Source organism: Stegostoma tigrinum, chromosome 11 (assembly GCF_030684315.1).
Source record: "Stegostoma tigrinum isolate sSteTig4 chromosome 11, sSteTig4.hap1, whole genome shotgun sequence".
Taxonomy (NCBI): Eukaryota; Metazoa; Chordata; class Chondrichthyes; order Orectolobiformes; family Stegostomatidae; genus Stegostoma; species Stegostoma tigrinum.
The window spans coordinates 19678867-19699555 of record NC_081364.1 but is presented as its reverse complement, the minus strand read 5'-3'; the positions used below and the strand labels follow the sequence as shown (position 1 = coordinate 19699555).

Genomic DNA, 20689 nt, shown 5'->3' with positions numbered 1-20689 from the left:
CCCTTGACCTGTCCGTCCTCCCCGGACTGACCTATCCCCTCCCTGCCTCTCCACCTATACTCACCTCTACTGGCTTCATCCCTGCCCCTTTAAATTGTCTGTCTCCTCTCCACCTATCTTCTCCTCTGTTCATCTTCGATCCGTCTCCCCCTCTCTCCCTATTTATTTCAGAACCCTCTCTCCCTCCCCCTTTTCTGATGAAGGGTCTAGGCCCGAAACGTCAGCTTTTGTGCTCTTAAGATGCTGCTTGGCCTGCTGTGTTCTTCCAGCTCCACACTTTGTTATCTCTTTTATTTAAAAAATGAATGGCTGGCCTGGTGAAGCTGCTAAACAGCAGAAACAGCATACAGGACAAAATGCTCACACAATCAATGGATGAGATAAAAACTCTACGATCCTGCCACATTTGATCATGAATGGTAATGGAAAATTAAACAATTACTACTACTACAACATTGTGCCACATTACTGTATTATAGCCAAGTTTACTGTATTATAGCCAAGAATACAACAAAAGGTGTGGTGGCAAGTGGTGAGGGTGACTCAAAGAGTCTGCAGACAGATATAGACAAGTTAAACAAGTGGACAGAAACAGAGATAAAATATAATGTGAGAAAACATGACGTTTGCACTTTGGCAGGAAGAATAAAGGAGTTCAATATTATATATAAACGGAGAGAGGCTACAAAAACTAAAGCATAGAGGGATTTTGGAGTGTTTATACGTGAAACACAAAAAGCTAGCATCCAAGCATGGCAGGTAATAAGGAAGACAGATGGGTTGCTGGCCTTCTTTTCAAAAGGAACGGATTATTAAATGGTGAACCTATAAACATACAAATATTTTGCTAAAATTATACAAGGCATTGGTCAGATTGCAACTGAAATACTGAACAATCTTGGGCTCTTTATCTAAGTAAAGATATCCTGGCATTAGAAGTAGTCCAAGGAAAGTTCACTAGATTTGATACCATGTTTGGAGGAACTGTCCTATGAGAAGGGCTGAGTGAATTGGGACTGCACTCATTGGAATTTAAAAGAATGAGAGGTGACCTTATTTAAATGTACTAGATATACAAAACATGGGAAAAATTTTAATCAGTTTGAAAAACTGAATTTGAACTGTTCCAAAGGAAATAACAGTCTGGTTTCAGTGTTACGAATGTCAAATCTGTTCTTTTAAAACATCTGTCATGTGCTAAACCAAGTCCCCCTTCAAATATATCAAGGTGGTAGCCTGGACCCTAACTTTTTCTTGTTTCAAGGCAAGTGTAAGATGCTGTGTTCCAGATGTAATTCAATTGATTACACCACCCAGCTTTAAGCAAAACACACTTTATTCTTACTCTACAATTAAAATACAAACAAGAAAGAAGAATTAGAATAACCTAACTTGATCGGAAAACTTAACAGAGTAAAAGATTATTTGACTTCTAAACAGCAATTGTTCCAAAATAGTAACATCCCATAAATATATTCTTAGCAAAGGCAAATTCTGTAAAACAGACTGTCTCACATGCAATTCTGGCAAGACAGTCCTGCTTTTAGCTGTAGCAGAGAGGAATAACAACTTTAAGATCCATCTTCAAATCCCAGCAACTAGTGAAAAGCTAAATTAAATCCCTGGTTCTATGGGAGCCTGACTCTACTCATTAATGCTGCTTCTATTGTTTCAACTTTTAAAAAAACCCAAGGCCTCACAAGGTGTTTACTTTATTAGCTTGGAGGAAACAGTTCCTCGCCTAAGGCTCATAGCCTCCTTATAAAAAAAGGACAAAATATATCTCTTAAAGTATTGTCACAGTCCCAAAGTTTGCTTTGTACACTTTTTAGTAATGCCAAATTGCCATCATCACCAGCCTGGCAATTTTTTCCAGCTACAGCATATTGTGTCCGTAGTTTTCATTCAAGTGATTATGGTTTGTACAATACTTTCTTCCTTACAATCCTCAATCTCTGCATACCAGTTCTGCATTTTCACTTAAGATCAATTTCCAATTGATACAAAAACCCATAATGGGAAGCAATATGTCATAATCGATAGAATCGTACAGCACAGAAACAAACCCAATGGTCTAACCAGTCCATGCTGAACATAATCCCAAACTAAACTAGTCCCACCTGTCTGGACCTGGCCCATATCCCTCCAAACCTTTCCTATTCATAAATCCATCCAAATGTCTTTTACATGTTGTAATTGTACCTGCATCCACCACTTCTTCAGAAAGTTCATTCCACCCGTGAACCACCCTCTGTGTAAAACATTCGCTTCGTGTCTTTTTTAAATCTTTCTGCCCTCACTTTAAAAATGTGCCCTTTGTCTTGAAATTCCCCATCTTAGAGAAAAGACAACTACCATTAGCTCTTACCTATCGAGTTTTGAGAAGATTTGTAGCTCAGGTTGAGGTTCTGGATATGAGTTTGCTCGCTGAGCTGGAAGGTTAGTTTTCAGACGTTTCGTCACCATTCTAGGTAACATCATCAGTGAGCCTCCGACGAAGCGCTGGTGTTATGTCCCGCTTTCTATTTATCTGGTTAGGTTTCCTTGGGTTGGTGATGTCATTTCCTGTTCTTTTTCTCAGGGGATGGTAGATTGGCTCCAAACTTGCTGTTTGGGGAACTTCAAACTAGCGTCTACAGGAAAACAACATATACGGACCAAATACTGAACTACAGGAGCAACCATCCCAACACCCACAAGCGAAGCTGCATTAGGACATTATTCCAACGAGCCACCACACACTGCAGCACAGAGGAACTACGCAGAGCAGAGGAAAATCACCTATACAGCGTATTCAAAAAGAATGGGTACCCTCTGAACACAGTCCGCCGATTCCTCAGCAATAAACCCAAACAAACAGACAAAACGGGCTCAGAAACCATAACCACTCTCCCCTACATCAAAGACATTTCCGAAATGACTGCCAGACTACTCAGACCTCTTGGCATCAGGGTAGTCCACAAACCCACCAACACACTAAAACAGCAGCTAATGAACTTAAAAGACCCTATACAGACAACAAATAAAACAAACGTCATCTACAAAATACCTTGCAAGAACTGTGACAAACACTACATTGGACAAACTGGCAGAAAGCTAGCCACCAGGATACATGAACATCATCAACTAGCCACAAAACGACATGACCCACTATCACTCGTATCCTTACGTACAGATAAGGAAGGACACCACTTTGATTGGGACAACACATCCATCCTAGGACAAGCCAAACAGAGACATGCACGAGAATTCCTAGAAGCATGGCATTCCAACCGGAACTCCATCAACAAACACATTGGCTCCAAATCAATCTACCATCCCCTGAGAAAAAGAACAGGAAATGACATCACCAACCCAAGGAAACCTAACCAGATAACTAGAAAGCGGGACATAACACCAGCGCTTCGTCGGAGGCTCACTGATGATGTTACCTAGAATGATGACAAAACGTCTGAAAACTAACCTTCCAGCTCAGCGAGCAAACTCACATCCAGCTCTTATCTATACCTCTCATTATTTTATAAATTTCTCTTTCCATCGCCAGCAACATTTTGATAAATCTTTCTGAACTTTCTCCAGCTAGATAATATCCTTCCTATAACTGGGTGACCAGAAGCGGACACAGTGTTCAGGAGAGGCTTTGCCAATGTCCTGTACAACCTCAATATAATGTCCCAACTCCTTTATTCAATGGATTGAGCAACAAAGGCAAGCGTGCTAAATGCCTTTTTAACCATCCTGTCTTTCTGCGATGCAATCTTTAAAGACTCTGAATTCTAGATTTTCTGCTGCTCGAAAGCCCTTCTGGAGGACGCTTACCCGAAGATTGGAAGCAGAATGTCCTTGACCACTGACGTGTTCCCTGGCAGGGAGAAAACATTCCTGTCTGGCAATTGTTGTGCAGTGTCCATTCATTCGTTATCATAGTGTCTGCATGATCTTCCGGTACCGTCCTCCGAGGCAGCTTTCGAGACACACAACAATGCAGAATCGCCAAGCAGAAACTGTTTGCCAAGTTGTGTACCCATGAAGATGGCCTCAACCATGATCTTGGGTTCATGTCGCGCTATATGTGACCCCACCACATTGTTCTGTATCTGTAAAATCTTCCTTACTGTCCTGTTTTGACACCATCACTTTGATAAATTGTTATGATCTCTCTACCTTAGTTTGTATTACCTTGGTTAGACCCTCGGAATGTGACTCTTATACCTATCATGTTATTCCAGTCATTTCCTTTGTCTCTAGCACCACCTTATTTTTAGTGCATTGTAATTATCTCTCCCCCTCATTTAACTGGATTATAGGTCATGCCTTTGCTTGTTATTCAGCTGTTGACACTTTACTCACACCATCTGAATCTTTTGATCAGCGGCAGGACTTATTATTCAACACTCCATGCACACCATTTGTATGACCTTTTGATCTCTCTGTCCATAAATTCTGTGTTCTATGTGCTTCTCTTTCATTTCACCTGATGAAGGGGCTATATTCTGAAAGCTTGTGATTTCAAATAAACCCATTGGACCATAACCTGGTGTCGTGTGACATCTGACTTTGTCCACCCCACTGGCACCTCCAGGTCATGCATGTTCTCTGTAGCTTTAACACTATATTCTGCTTTCTATTCTATTACTCTGATGTACTAATGTATGGTATGATCTGCCTGAATAGAACACAAAACAATACTTTCCACTGTATTTTGGTACGTGACAATAATAAATTAAATCATTTATATATATAAATTACAAACAACAGGTATTCCAGCACTGAGCGCTGTGGAACATCACTGGTCAAAGACCTCGAGTCAGAAAGCCACTTTCCATCTTTCCTCTCTATCTTCAAGTCAATTCTCTATCCATTTTACCAGCTTACCACAGATACCATGTGACGTCACCTTCTGTTATCATCCTGCCATGAGGGACCTTGACAAAGGCCTTTCCAGAATCCATGTAGATAACCTCCATCATCCTTCCCTCAACCATCTTTGCCACTCCCTCAAAAAACTCAAATAGTTTGTAAGACACAAACTCCCCTGTAAAAGGCCATGCTGCTTATTACTAATAAGTATGTATTTTTCCAACAGGAATTAAATCCTGTGCCAAAGAATTTTCTCCAATAAATTCCCCACCACTGATATAAGGCTCATCATCCTGTAATTTCCCAGATTATCCTAGTTGCCCTTCTAGGAAGGGAACAACATTGGCTATTCTCCAGAAAATACATTTGTGGTATTTAAGCAATGACTCAATCAGAAAATCATTTTAGCTGTAAAAATGCATAAACTTAAACAGTGCTTTTAAAAATTCGACTCTAACTTATAATTTTTAAGGTAAGTGATAAGAGAAGATTAAGTGGAGGATGGAGATGCAGTTGGAGGGTCAGCAACTGCCAGCTCAACACCATAATCCTTCAGCACTTCTTTTGCTCACCAGTGACACTTTCACCAGCTCTACACCAGCTCCTCTCATTGTTGAAGGAGCGCAACAACAGCTCTGACAAAGTTCAAATTGGTTACTCACAATGAACAATGCAAGAGAACACAACAGAAGCATCAGACAGCGTTCTGGGAACAGATGGTAAGACTGCAACCTAGATACCAAATACGAGTTGTACATTTTCTATACTAAGGTGGACAAAGTCAGAAGTCACACGACACCAGGTGATAGTCCAACAGATTTATTTGGAATCACACAAGCTTTAGGAACACTGCCCCTTTGTCAGGTTCAGTTAGAGAACAGGTCACGCAGACACAGAGATTAAGGGCAGAGCGACCAAAAGATCATACAACTGCTGTGAGTGGTGTTAGATAATTAGTCTCTACAGGTGACCAAGTGTGTTAGACAGTGTATAAAGTGTTTATAAAGTCAATGTCAATACTGTGCTGTCACGACAATCAGGCAGAACCATAGGAATATACAAAAGGTGACATCTCAGGTCAGACATTGAATTGTAAATGTAGGCGTTGTTCAGAATCTGTCTCAATGTTTTAACCTGGAATCAGACTGGTTTTATTCCGAAAACTGGAATTTATGACATGCTGCTCTGACTGACTGTGACTACCAATTGTGTGTTTTTATAACAAAATAGAAACTTGCTGCAAATAAACAAATATCTTTGAAGAAATTATTCACTGAACAGATTTGTATGTGTGTGTGTGTCCGTATGAGTGTAGTAAGTAATTCAAAACTATGCAAAGTAATTAAGATAGAGAGATCACACAAATATACCAAGGTCATGCTGTCAAAACAGGAAAGTGGGGATGATTTTACAGATACAGAATTGCAGTGGAGTCACCTGTAGCGTGACATGAACCCAAGATCACGGTTGAGGCTGTCTTCATGGGTATAAAATTTGGCTATCAGTGTCTGCTCAGCGATTCTGTGTTGATGTGTATCTCGGAATCCACCTTGGAGGATGCTTACTCAAAGGTTGGTGGCTAAATGTCTTTGAGCAGTGAAATATTCCCCAACTGGGAGGGAACATTCCTGCCTGGTGATTGTTGCGTGGTGTCCATTCATTCATTATCATAGTGTCTACATGGTCTCACCACTGTACCATGCCTTGGGGCATCCTCACCTGCAGTGTATGAGCTAGACAACATTGGCTGAGTCATGTGAGTATTTGCCAAGAACATGTTGGGTGGTGTTCCCATGTGTGATGGTAGTATCCAAATTGATGTGATCTGACATGTCTTGCAGAGATTGCCATGGCAGGGTTTTGTGGTGTTTTGGTTGATGTTGTCCTGAAGGCTGGGTAGTTTGCAGTGAACCATGGTCTGCTTAAGGTTTGGCAGGTGTTTGAAAGTGAGAAGTGGAGGTGTAGGGAAGATCTAAGTGAGATGCTCATTGCCACTGATGACATGTTAAAGGCTGTGAAAAACGTGATGTAGCTTCTCTCCTCTGGATGACGAGTGCGACTGTCATCCAAGGAGGTCATTGCAGTTTCTCATTGTGGCATGTCGATGATTTGAGCATTGTATCCCATCCTTATGAGGTCATCTTTCAAAACCTTCAGGTATCTATCGCATTCCTCCTCATGTCAGCAGATCCAGCGCATGTGCACGGCCTATCAGTAGCGGATGGCTTCTTTAATATGTTTAGCGTGGAAGCTAGAGAAGTGCAGTATGATCTTCTGATCTCTCTGCCTATAAACTCTGTCTGTGTACCCTGCTTTCTCACTGCACCTGACGAAGGGGCTGCGCTTCGAAAGCTTGTGTGATTCCAAATAAACCGGATCGACCACAACCTGGTTAAGATAACAAAGTGTGGAGCTGGATGAACACAGCAGGCCTAGCAGCATCTCAGGAGCAACCTGGTGTCGTGTGACTTCTGACTTTGTCCACCACAGTCTAACACAGGCACCTCCGAATCATCTATACTAAGGTGAGCTACGTCGAAAATAACACGACGTGAGTGTGGAGAAATTATACGTGTAGTTCTTCCACAAGTCAGCGAGGTGAGCTCAAAATAACGTATATCGCGGACATCCTCAATACAGTGGACAGCAGCCTACATGTATGACGTCATTTGAGACAAACCGCAAGCTCGATGTAAATAATTTAGTTGTTAGTGGTAGTTACAAGTGAGTTTACCAGTCTGCTGTGACGGCGCTAGCTTTCTGACACAAGAAATATTTAAAATCAACTTTGAACAAAAGATTTGCCTTTATTTTGCAAGGAAAATATACATACTGAATACCTTCAGGAAGAATCTCCACACGTTTACAATGAATTGAAAAGGGCAAGGGAAGAAAGATCCATTTGGTGAGATTGGAAAGCGAGAATGCAGAAAGAATTAGAAACCTTACAAAACTAATTGTAACAACAAACATTTATTGTTGAGAAATCTTACCTATAATCACTGTGAATCCACGAAGTTTCACTTAAGCAGCCAACTGCCAACTCAACATGAGAACCGGGGGGTGCCTAACTTACTGCCTGAATCCTCTAGTCTCAAAAACAAAAGCGCGCAACATACGGTAGAATACCACTCTGGATATATTATTTGCAAAGAGTTGTTGATAATTATATATTTTTAAAAGCTACTTGACTCTGCGTTTGTATACCGGCAGTTGTGAGGTGGTCCGCTGGTTGCTAAGGGGAGGGGTCCTAGAAAAAGTGATTGCGTTTCTTTCAAGCGGAAGGCCGAAGCTTCTGCAAATAGTGGTCTGGCCCGGTGGGGTTTAAGGGTTCCGGTTGGATAGGGGTGGCAGGTTGGAGTTTGGAAGATGCTGTCCTACCTAAAGTCGTTCCCTACGCACATGGTAAGTGGTTACAGTGGGTGTAAGCATATTCGGGGAATGAGCGGCTCCTCTCCGATACTGCACCATTAATACTTACCGTTCGGAAGCTCATGTCTTTGGTTTGTTCCTTGGAGATAGATCAGGTCTCTTAAATCGATTCGGTTGCATTATGTATCTTCCCATTTATTGAGAAACGGCTGTCCTTGGTGTCTAACCCTTGTGGGTTTAAGTGTCTCTCAGTTCGGCGCAGACATCAACGTTGACACTCCAGTGCGGCACTGAGGGAGTTCCCCACTGTTTGAGGTGCTGTCTTTTAAATGAGACATTATGACAAGAGCCCATCTGCTTTCTGAGGTGGATGTAAAAGCATTATTCAAGCATTATTTAAAGAAGGGTTGGGGAGTTAGTCCCAGTCCTCATTAACATCACAAAACAGATTATTTTAGGCTTTTATCATACTGCTTCTTGATGAGTTTGAAGTGTGAAACATGAGTGGCTGTGTTTCATGCATGAGCAATAATGACCACACTTTAGAAAAGTTTGGAAACTTCTTTGGGATGTCTGCTGATTGTAATGGGTGTATAACTGTCAGCCTTTCATTTAAAGGGAAGCTGATGGAGGAAAATGAAACAACACGTGCAGATAACTTGAAATTAAGCAGGGTGTGAGGAGGTTAATATGGAGAATCCTTATTTTCAGTTGAGCTTAAAAAAAAACAGAAATAGGTTAAAGATGCAATCTGTCACTCTCTGGAGACCATGGCTTTGTAGGTCACTTGCAGGATTGAGCATCAGTTGTGCTTGTCTGCAGCTGGAACAGATGATGGCATTGGGTGGAGCACAATATTTCTTTGGAGGGCACTGTTTCTGCCATCTTGTCATTTTTGTTGTGTTTTTTTTGTGTCCATCCTGGTAGCTGCAAGACATCTTTGCATCAACTCTGTTCCTGGTCAGCTGAGGTATTGCTTGCAGTTAGATTAAAAACCAGATGCAGTGGACGCCAGAGGTATGAAATAAAAAAAAAGTGGTGCTAGAGAAACACAGGTCTGGCAGCATCTGTTGACAAAACAGTTAATGTTTCAAGTTCAGTGTGATCGCTTCATAACCTGCTTGTAAACATCCTTGTACAGGGGGTTCTTCTCTAATACATGTAGCAGCAACACGAATTGGCTCTAATGTGACTGACAAGTAGGGGAATGTTATTTTGAAAACAAACGTGTTGGCTGAAATGTGATTTTTTTTAATATATCAGTGTGCATTGACATCACATCACTTCATAGGCTTTGGCCTTGTGCAATGGGTAGGTGCCGAAAGAGTCTGTGTACTGGCATCATGTGATTATTATGCTTTCTGTGAGAGGTACAGTACTCTGCTTGTTTTTGCAAATTCTGCCATATCACCCACAAAATATAAGGACAAAGTGACAAGTTAGCAAGAAATGTCCTAGTGATAAAATTGTGGGTGATGAACCTTTAGTGACAACACAAAAAAGATAATAAAGTGAGCCGTATTGCTGGAACAATTGAATGCTAGCAAATCTTTAAGGTCATGGAGAAAGGAACTTGAGATGGAGTGGCTTCTGAGTGTGTTCTGAAGATCAAACAAAAATGGTTTTTGGACTACCCTTTTCACCTTAAAAGAGAAAGCCTTATCAATTTATGAAGATGTAACAAAGCTGAAAATTTTGCAGATGTGCCTACCTGTAATGCTAGCAGTGACTGATTTGCTGGCTTTAAGAACGGCCATGCTTTTCATAATGTCAAGTTATGTGGCAAAGCCGCTAGTGTATACAAGGCGCATGCGATGGCACATCCTCCCAAAGTTTTTTTTAAAAAACTAATTGATGAAGAAGGCTATAACTTCGATCAAACTTTTGGTTTGGATGAGACAGGTTTATGCCGGAAGCGAATGCCATCAGGAACCTATCACTTTATGAATGAAGCACATGCTGTGGCTTTGAGATGGCAAAGAATCGTATGACTGGGTGCCAGTGCCAGTTGAGACTTGAAGCTTAAGTCTGTGGTGGTGTGCTGCTCTGTCAACCAGTGAGCCTTCAAAAGGTTACCTGAAGTCTACACTAGACATCTACTTTAGGTGAAGCAAAAGCAGTTGGATGATTGGGCAAATTTTTCCTGACCGTATTGTTGATGTTTTGGAAGATGTTTTTAGAAAGTATTGCAGGGGAGAAAAAAAAATGCATTTGAAGATTCTCCTCATCCTGTATAATGCATCAAGCCATTCTCCCACCAGTGGTGAGCTTTTTGGAAAAAAAAAAGTGCTATTTCTACCCCTAAACACAATCTCTTTCTTTCAACCCGTGGACCAAGTTGCAATAGCAGCTTTTAAAGCTTATTATTTAAGTGATGCATTTAACAGGCTGATTTTGCAGCCACCGAGGCGGTTAAGAACAGTTCTTCAATTTTGGAGGAGCTTTAACATCTGGAATGCAATTGACATTATCATAGAGGCCAGGGGTGATGTCAGGAAGGACTGCTTGCATGCAGTTTGGCTGTCAGATTTTTTTCAAGATTTTAAAACCTTTTTGAATTGTCAGAGGAGCTAACAAGCATCAAAGAACATTGTGTTGCTCTTGCAAAGCAAACTGGATTTGAAGAAGTGGAGAGTGAGGATGTTGAAGAGCTGCTTGAGTCCCACTGTGAGGATTTCTCTACAGCTAATCTACTACAACTTATTGCTGTAGGGATGAAGCGCATGAAGTCCAGAATGCAGCACTACAAGAACTTTCCACTTCTATTTTTTGTCTTCTACCCTGAGGGAAATTAAGAAACGGTTACAATGATTTGAAGGACAACAATTACAATACAGAACGCAGCAGGGTAGCAGTTCGTGGAATAAGATCTTACTTGGCACCCTATGAACAGCTTCTTCGTAAAAGAAAAGGGGCTAAGCAGCATAAACTTGGTGGGGGGGGGGGGACTGACTTAAAAAGACAACCAACAAGAAACAAGTCAGAAGACAATGAACCACAACCATCCATTTCTGGATTAACTATTTTTTTGCCCTAACCCTTCAACTGCAACTGCACCTGAAGGTGGTGGTGGTGATGATGTCACCCTCAGCATTAACAACAGAGCTACCACCTCCGCATCAAGTCACCTTGACAACTTTTTTTCAAGATAAGGTGTTAAATTTACTCTTATTTCCATTTTTAGATATGAAAAAACACTTATTCAAACTGCTGTTCTTTTGTGTTAGGCCTTTGAGTGATTTATGAGTTCTTTTTATTTTGGTGGTCTGCCCCAAATTCCCTCTTTCCCATAGGCCCAGTATTTCTGTAGCACGATTTTGTATAAAATGAAGTGGCACAAGAACGCAGCCTATAGTGTTTACCCCCCCCCGTATCTCAGACTTGGGTGACCTTTTTGTGGTGTTAATAGCAACCTCACTACAGGATGCGTTTTTTGGAATGTGGCCTTCTTCCAGTCAGCTCATGTGATTCATCTGATGGAGCTTTAATTGCTGGGGATAATTTCACATTGGTCTACTTTTGTATTTGGTGCTGTCTTGTCAGAAGATGTTAAGTATTCATCTGAAACAGCGAAGTTGTAGCTATTTAGTCTTTCTTCTTGGCTTGCATAAGTTGTCCACGCTTTACTAGAGTAAGGAGGTACTGATAACACATGAAATTTTTTTTATTTTTGGATAGTTTGCTGTTGGTCTATACTTGACATCTCAAATTTGATAGTACAATTACAGCCTTTGTCACTCCTGGTGCTAATTTGTGTCAAGGGACAGCTTGCTGGGAAAATGGTGACAACCTCCAGAGTGAATTATTGATGGAAAGTAGAGTTTGTACATCCTCAGCTGTAACTTTGGTTTTCTTGGCACTGATTGTCCAAATGTGCAGCCCAAGGCAGGGCACTCTGGCACCTGTGCCATAAATTCTAAGTAGGAACATAGGAACAATTGGCCATTCATTCCCTTGAGCCTGCTGAATTATTCAAAAATATGATCGTTGATCTGTGGCCTAACTCCTAATGCCTGTCTTGGGATCTATATTCCTTTGTCTGTCTTAGGTTTAAATTTAGCAGTTGAATTAGCGTTGATTGCCCTTTGAAAGTTTGAAACTTCCACTAATGGAAATGGTTTACCTATCCTGTCTTTTTCCCTGTTAATATAATGATTGCTCCCTGTCCAGGCCATCAGTCTAAAAGATTAAAACTGTCACCACGGAAAGGCCTGTTGGCAATAAACATGCATGTTCTTTAGCTGAGAGGCCATTCATTTCTTTAGAATGATGTGATGACTTCACTATCACCGTGTTCTAATACAAAATGCTATAATAAAAATATAATTTAGTTTGGGAGTGCAGTCAACCTAAACTGTCCAGAATGAGTCAGTGGGGAAACAAGCCATAGCTTTATCTCCAAATCTAGCATAAAAGAATGGAGAATGGTGGCGGAAGAAAAACACCTGTTTTAGTCCATTTAGGATATAGTACTTATTGTGCACCTTTTAATGTTGCTCTCAACATAGCTTTCTTTGCATCTAATAATGAGACTAAAGCCGACTTAGGATGTTCTTTGCTCATGCCTGAAATCTATCTAGCCAGTTTCTAAAAATTCTTGGTGGTAATTGACATCAAGTATCACCAATTCCAGAAAACTCGCTTCATGTTGAAAAATGACTTTCTGTTTGATAAAAATAAAAACAAATTGTTTGTGGAGTCATGTAAACAGGCAGCTTGTTCATATTTTTCTCTGAAGAAATGAGAACCTACAGGCCAAAAATGATAACATAGGAGGCTTTGAATTTAAAATAAGTTCAAGTAACAGTGTTTGAAAGTCATTTTGAAGTAAAATTTAAGAATACCTTATCAAATTATGTTTACATTGTGTATATGTGTACTGTACTGTAATGTTGAAATGTCAGATTCATATATAGGCAATTCATATTTAAAAACCACAAAATCAAATAATTTATGGACAGAATTTAAAGCATAACTGTTTACACCTCAGTATTTTCAACACCTTCTAAATTGAAGATTAATAGTCTTATCACTGGTAAACACAGACACTGCTGTCATTAGCTTCAACTATAAACACCTTTTTAACCATCGTTCCTGCCTCCCAGTTAGTGTTTAACAGCCGCATCACCCAGGTCTGTTGTTCAAGACTTTAGAATAGGTCACATGATCCCTTCATTCCAACCAAAATTAAAGACACAGTTCAAGAACATAATCGTTTAAACACTTTTTTTTTGTTTGTGATAAATCAGAAGTCTATTGCTTAGCATGTTGTTTTAGTTTATGTACTAATGCCGTAGTGTTCAAACATGCCTCAGCCTGAATGGGAAATGCTGTGGACTGAACTGTTGGAAAGAGAAATAGAATGCTATACGTATAATCCATAACTGGACATCAGAAATCATAGGCCAATCTTCATACATGGCAAGCAGTGAAACATTAAACTTAGGGTCCTGATGTCCATCAGGACTTGGAGAATATCCTGATGTACACAGCTGCTATAATTCCATGGGAAGTTTAAGCTTCTGATGTGCAGCCCTCTGTAAATGTCTCTTACACTGATCTCAGTGCTGGAGACTTGGATCTAGTTAAATACTACTTACCCAGATGTTTCCCTCAGAAATATTAAGATATTTAATCTCTGGCATAGCTGAGTGACTAATAGTAGAAGCCAACCCATTAACCACAACCCTGTCCCAAATGACTGGCTCCATTGGCTTAACTACTCACACCTGATCTCTTACCCAATTACCTCTTCATCTACTTGCATCCCACTGAATGATATTTTTAAAAAGTGATTATTTAAAGGGATGTGCCCTATATATCATTTCACTTGCCAGTCTTCTTCATAGACTGCTGTTCAAAGGCTTCATTGCTGTACCTGGGATTAGAAGTGTACAGAAAGATAAACATATGTCCATAGTTGTTAATTGACCAGAATCTCTGACCCATTTTCATGTGCTATTTTTAAGCTGCGAACATGAATGTCACTACCTGTTTTATATTATTTTTGTGGCACAGGGGTCCCTGTCTCTGCCAGAAATCCTGGTTCAAGTCCCACTTGCTTCCTGAGGTGTGTCTACCATATTTAACCAGGTTGTTGTTTGATTTATTGTCAAGTAATAGCGATTTATTAACCCTCTTGTACACAGTAGTAGTGTTGCTGCCCCTAGGCTACTGTGGATTGATTAAAAACATCTATATTCTATTCATATTATTTCTGATTGTGATGTTTAATGTCGTGAGAGCAGGTGTGTACAAAAGGTTGCCTGTGATAATAGTATTTGTGTAAATCTTCTGTGATGTTAGTGTACAGAAATATTTCGTAAATTTTTTTTAATGCTAGATGGTGTCCTTGCTGTGCATTCTGTTACAACCCACTTTGGTAGCATGTCATAAATTGAGCTGCCCCTTGTCCCAGAGTTATACCAAATGTTGAAGTTTTGAAAGTACACACAGTACTCTATTTTACCTGACCTGCAGACGAAGGTTGATAGAAAGCACAGACCAGGTTTTTACACTAAATAGGGATTATTATTCATAACAGTAATTAGACTATAGCTACTGATACACATTGGTGTACAACAATACTAACTAAAACTCTAACCCTTTATAAACTTCCCATCTGTTTTTGTCATGCATGAAAAAATAGTGAAAATAGTTTATTGGCAGAAATACAAAAAGCTGGAAGGTCAGTTTGGTGGTCTTTTGATTTCCTGTTCCAGTATTGAGAAGATCCTTCTTTGGGAACCCAGGCCCTTGGTGTTCAGTTGTTTTTGTGTGCTACTGCTGGTTTAATAGAAGTACAGAGAAACTGAGTCACTTGGAAAACTGCTTTGATTTATCAATTCCGAAGTCAGAGCTCACAGCAACTGCTGGCGAAGGGTTAAGTGTTTTTCTTTACACACAGACAACATGCAGCTTCCGGTAGGGAGAACAACTACACATTTGTATGTCTTCCTGTCTTTCTCTAATCTGTTTCCAGTTCTAACCTCAGCTGAAAACCAATCAGCTTCACTTGTAAACAATTCCTTGGCTCCTGATTGTCTGTCTGTTCTTTGCAGAAACCCATGGTAGAAGATATAAAGTGTAAATTCTCTAAACTTAAAGTAATTGACTAGTTTCAAGCCTTTCCTTGGTTTTTAGTGTTTTAACTTAGTCATACCCACTGTAGCTGTCCCATCCTCCTGAGCAAAGAGACCTGGGTTCGGGACTTGTGGGGCTCTTTGGTATGGTGGTAGTGTTCCCACCCTGGTGCATAAAGCCTGGGTTCAAGTCCCTGCTCCAGAGGTGTGTCATAACGTGTCTGCGAAAGTTGATTTTTAAAGCTGGGTTCTACTTGGGTTCAGGAGGGAAAAGGTGGAATCTGTAAATTTATAATAAGACTCTGGTGAATCTCTCGCTGCCTCATTCAACATGCAGATATCGGTCTGCTAAATACGGTAGCACAGGATTACTCTTGACCTTTTCAGGTGGGAAGATGGCACAAGCAAAGTTCTCCGGTTGTTTGTTTTTTTTTTACAAAAGTGAAATGGCGGACTCATTACCAAATAGAAACTACATCAATGAAGAAACAATAATTGGTTAACATACACAGTCAATAATATAGTAAAAATGTTTAACCCTCTAAAATCTGCAAAACAGATATACAAATATACAGTATTCATGAATCTGGGGAGACAAAAATACTTATTCCTTTGAAGAGATTGCTTTCTAAATAAAAACTTGGGCCAGTGATTTATCCTTGAACACAAAAGGAGAAGCAGAGAATGTTCTGAAGTCTGTTGCTTTGATGTTCTGGCACATATGGTAAAGTAACTGGACCATGAGTAAAATGGTTGACCCTGCAGACAGAGCTTACTCAGGAAATACAAGATTGAGAAGTCCTGCAATTCCTGTGAGAAGAACAAAATTATTCCTGAACTCCACAAAAGGATTTTTTTTATCAGAAATAGGAGAGATCAGCTGAGCAGTCATTATCACAGATTTTTTTTGTCCTTCCCACACGTCCAATTGAAGATATTAGATTAAAATCCTGAAGTTATCCAAGCAAATCACTAGTTTGGAGAACCCCATTGGGGATATTCAGCAAAGCAGCAGTTATCGCTCATCATATGATTTCTAGGATACTTTACTTAAAAATCTCTGCCATCCACCATGACTTTTTCAATGCTCTATATGCACGCTAGGTATTGTCCACAAATTTTAAAATAAATCAATTTTTTTTTGCCCCTACCCTCCACAATCTTAAATATTAAATGTAAAGATTCTTTGTAACAGTCTTGAGAATTGGCAAAGGAGAAGGTAATTCTGGATGGATGACAAGTGTTAACTTAGTCTCATTTGCTTTGTTTAATTTGTTCTGTATATAGTAATGTTTGTTTAAAAGGGAAATCTCGTAGCATAGCTTTCATTTAAAACAGTGTTAGGTTTTTCTGTTTTAATGTTAATGATCCCTAACTAGATAGTAAAAATTAATGGCCGGTCAGAAAATAAATTGCATGTTCAACTGTGGCATTTCTTTTCTTTATAAGAGTGCTTAATGCACTTGTTAATTTTCTCAAACTACATAATTCATTTTTCTTTATTTGCAGGACTACAAGGGACAACAACTAGCAGAACAGACTTTCCAACGAGTCATTGTTGCATCTGCTGTAAGTATTTATTTGTTTTCTTAAATTAAAGACAACTTGGTTTCTAGTTTTAAATTACAACATTTGTTTTCTTTGCTAGATTATTGGCTTCATTTACGGTTACATAATTGAACAATTTGGATGGACTGTTTACATTGTGCTGGCAGGTTTTGCAATTTCATGCTTGGTAAGTTATATAAACAACCTTTTGATTTCCTGTTGTAATTGCAGTGCATCTTGTATATTAACATCTTGTGCAATAATGAAATAAGCAAATTAGTCTGTCTCAAAGCAAAAATCCAATTTTGATTTTCGTGTTCATTTTACCTAACAAAAATGTTAATTTTGTCTGCACTCATTTTAAAAACAAAACTGAAATCAAACATCTTTCATATTTTCTAACTCTTACGAGATGAGAAAAAATTGGACTGTACTTTCAATCTGCAGTTACTTAATATAATGATCTGATTGGCAACACTGTTTTAGGCACATATTCGGGGTCTTTTTAGAATAATTTAGCTACCTGACTAATGTCAGTAAAAGCAACATGCAAATTATTTGTTTCAACTAAATTATCTCCAATTAGAATTATCTTCTATGCTTTAACAAAGCTTTCAGCTAGGGTAGCAATAGGGGGTTATTTCAAAACACCAACTTTTGGAAAGTGCAGCAGATAGATATGTTATTTTTAGAATCAATAACATGGAAACAGGCCATTTGGATTATCCAATTCAGGTTGGTATTTTTCTGTCCACATCCAGTTCCATTTGCCTATTTTTTAAAAATTAACATTTTTAACCTATTTGCAAATATTAACATGGCCCCTGCTTCAGTTATTAACTCCAGTTGTACACTTCACAGTCTCTTGACCTTGTTGCAAATAGCAAGCACTGCTAAATTATCTACTGAAAATCCTTCATCTATCAAAGTGCTCCATAATTTCCTCTTGTTCTGATCTTTCAATAAAAAGCCCTAAATTTTTCACATTTTATTCTTTTGCATTTCTTCATATCAGTCAACATCCTAGCATGTTTGTGGTGTACTCTTCTTTGTTTTAACATGCTTTTCATAATAAAACTGAACGTTGTATTCCAAGTGGGAATTTTCTGTGGCTGGATTATAAATTTCAGCATTATATTGTGACTTTTCTAAACTGTGTTTTGTAGCAAATAGCAATGTTCATTCAGCTTTTCAATGTCCTTACTGAGTTCAAGGAGCATTTTTCCATTCTTGTGAACTTCAGCCCTTATTGCCATCTGCTGTTCTCGATGACCTTACTCTGACAAGTTACTTTTTTGTTTAATCAGCTCTAGCTATAACACTGTCCTTTCGTGCACATGAATGTAGGAACTTGCATGCAGTACTTCTTTCTCCATCCATGTAAAAAATGAATATGAAAATTAATAACTCCATAGAGTTGAGATGGGAGTTATAATCATGGATATTGATAGTGTTAACACTTTTTATAGTTCTTTGCTGAAAGTAACAATTATTTCTAGTACGAAAAACTGTCAGTGAGCAAACTTTCAATGAAATGTTATGTAAATATTTTTTTAAAAAAACTAATTTTGCATTCCTGTTGAATGCACTGGCTATTTTAAGGAAAGTATAATTGAAGCTGAGGAAAAATAAACTTGCTTCTGTTTGGTTACTGTCTCCTTTTACATTTTGAAACTTTCTGATTTTAAGATTTTTGAACACGCATAAAGCTTAATACACTAATTCTTTTATTCTGAGACTGTTGTCCAGATTGAGATTGTTTATAAAATTTTAGTTTGTGTTCCACCACTATTGTACTCTTGTCTGCCCTTGTTAAATTCCTTAACTTAATTTTGGAAGTTTAGTTGCGTGTTTTCTGTATTATTACTGTAACAATTCTAATTGAATGTTTTAATCTTGCAATAACAGCTTGTCTTTAACTGTAATGTTATTGCATTTTTCAGCTAACCCTCCCACCGTGGCCTATGTATCGTAACCACCCACTGAATTGGCAGCCAGAGGTGCAGACTGAGGAGAAAAAACAAATTGAGTGTGTCAAGAAGCCAAAAAAGCATAAATAATGTCTATTACCCTGTATACAGCCATACATCCTGATTTTTATTTCATGACTTAATAAATATTGCTGAATCAGAAAGAAGTGTGTTCAATAATGTTAGTTTATGCAGTGGTGATTGAATTTACATGTAAAGATTAGATTCCCTACAATGTGGAAACAGGCACCTTGCAGCATCCCACCCAGACCATCCCCCTATAACCCACACACCCCTGAACACTACAGGCAATTTAGCATGGCCGATCCACCTAGCTTGCACATCTTTGGGCTGTGGGAGGAAAATGGAGCACCCGGAGAAAACCTGCACAGACAGTCGCCCGAGGCCAGAATTGAATCCGGGTCCCTGGTGCTGTGAGGCTGCAGTGCTAACTGCTAAGCTACCGTGCCATCCCAATAAAAAGACATAGGGAAATGGGATGGGTGTCACTACTTTGAATAAGAGCCAGGCCGTTCTAGCAATCGCTGAATATCATTGGAACAATTTATCTGCTTCTTTTGTTGTTGGAGACCTTGCTGTGTCCTGCTCCATTACATTATGTATGCTTCAGAAATAGCTGGGGGAGGCAAATAGCCTAGTGGTATTATTGCTGGACTGCTAATCAAGAGACCCAGATAATGCTCTGGGGATCCAGGTTTGAATCCCTCCACGGCATATGGTGGAATTTAAATTCACTAAATATCTGGAATTAACAGTCTAATGATGACTGTGAATCCATTATCAATTGTCAGAAACATCCATCTGGTTCACTAATGTCCTTCAGGGAAGGACATTGCCATCCTTACCTGATCTGGCCTACGTGTGACTCTAGACCCACAGCAATGTGGTTGACTCTTAACTGCCCTCTGGACATTAGGGATGGGCTGCTTAGTCAGCGCTGCCCTCATTCCCTCAATGAATTTAAAAAAATGTAAATGTACGGATAGAGAAATTAACATGGATCAAAACCTGATCATAGAATTACAGAGATAATGGGAACTACAGATGCTGGAGAATCCAAGATAACAAAGTGTGGAGCTGGATGAACGCAGCAGGCCAAGCAGCATCTTCGGAGCACAAAGGCTGACGTTTCGGGCCTAGACTCTTCATCAGAGAGGGGGAGGGGGAGAGGGTTCTGAAATAAATAGAGAGAGAGGGGGAGGCGGACCGAAGATGGATAGAGGAGAGTATAGGTGGGGAGGTAGGGAGGGGATAGGTCAAGGAGGCGGGATGAGGTTAGTAGGTGGGAAATGGAGGTGTGGCTTGAGGTGGGAGGAGGGGATAGGTGAGATGAAGAACAGGTTAGGGAGGCGGGGACGAGCTGGGCTGGTTTTGGGATGCAGTGGGGGAAGGGGAGATTTTGAAGCTTGTGAAGTCCACGTTGATACCATTGGGCTGCAGGGTTCCGAAGCGGAATATGAGTTGCTGTTCCTGCAACCTTCCAGTGGCATCATTGTGGCACTGCAGGAGGCTCAGGAGTGCTAGGGATTTTAAGTTTAGCTTTCGGTAATTGCTGTTGGGGTCTTGAAGAGGTGGAAGATACTTCTGTCCCTCTCTTGGTTACAGCCAAAAGCTGGTTGTTCTCTGCCTGCTATGGGAGTTGCATATGAGACAATTCTGTTTTTTGAATTTGCCTTTTTGCCAAGGGTGTGGTTTTGGGATGTTACTGTATTGGTAGGGTTATTAGCAACAGTTACTGTATCTATTATTCTGTTAAGTATTCGAATGGAGTCGTTGTTCCAAGTTCTTTTTTTGTATTTTATCTATAGTGTTTGAATAAGTTGTGTTTTACTAAAC

At 39.6% G+C, this 20689-nt stretch overlaps 2 protein-coding genes across 3 annotated transcripts in view; one reads left to right on the top strand and one right to left on the bottom strand.

The window, feature by feature from the left end:
* glt8d1 (glycosyltransferase 8 domain containing 1) overlaps positions 1–7926 on the bottom strand; it is a 43363-nt gene extending 35437 nt beyond the window's left edge. Inside the window, exon 1 of the mRNA XM_059649819.1 lies at positions 7854–7926. The gene's annotated coding sequence lies outside the window, so the exon portion shown is untranslated. The remainder of the gene's footprint in view (positions 1–7853) is intronic.
* Positions 7927–8100: 174 nt separating this feature from the next.
* Positions 8101–18999, top strand: spcs1 (signal peptidase complex subunit 1). 2 transcript variants are annotated; one of them, XM_048547751.1, is made up of 4 exons: positions 8101–8265; positions 16824–16883; positions 16963–17049; positions 18806–18999. In XM_048547751.1, the coding sequence occupies exons 1-4, from the start codon at positions 8230–8232 to the stop codon at positions 18920–18922; spliced, it is 300 nt and encodes a 99-aa protein (XP_048403708.1). In that variant the 5' UTR covers positions 8101–8229; the 3' UTR covers positions 18923–18999. The 2 variants fall into 2 exon arrangements, with proteins under 2 accessions (XP_048403708.1, XP_048403709.1); XM_048547752.2 differs by lacking the exon at positions 8101–8265 and adding an exon at positions 14994–15156.
* The last annotated feature ends 1690 nt before the right edge of the window (positions 19000–20689 follow it).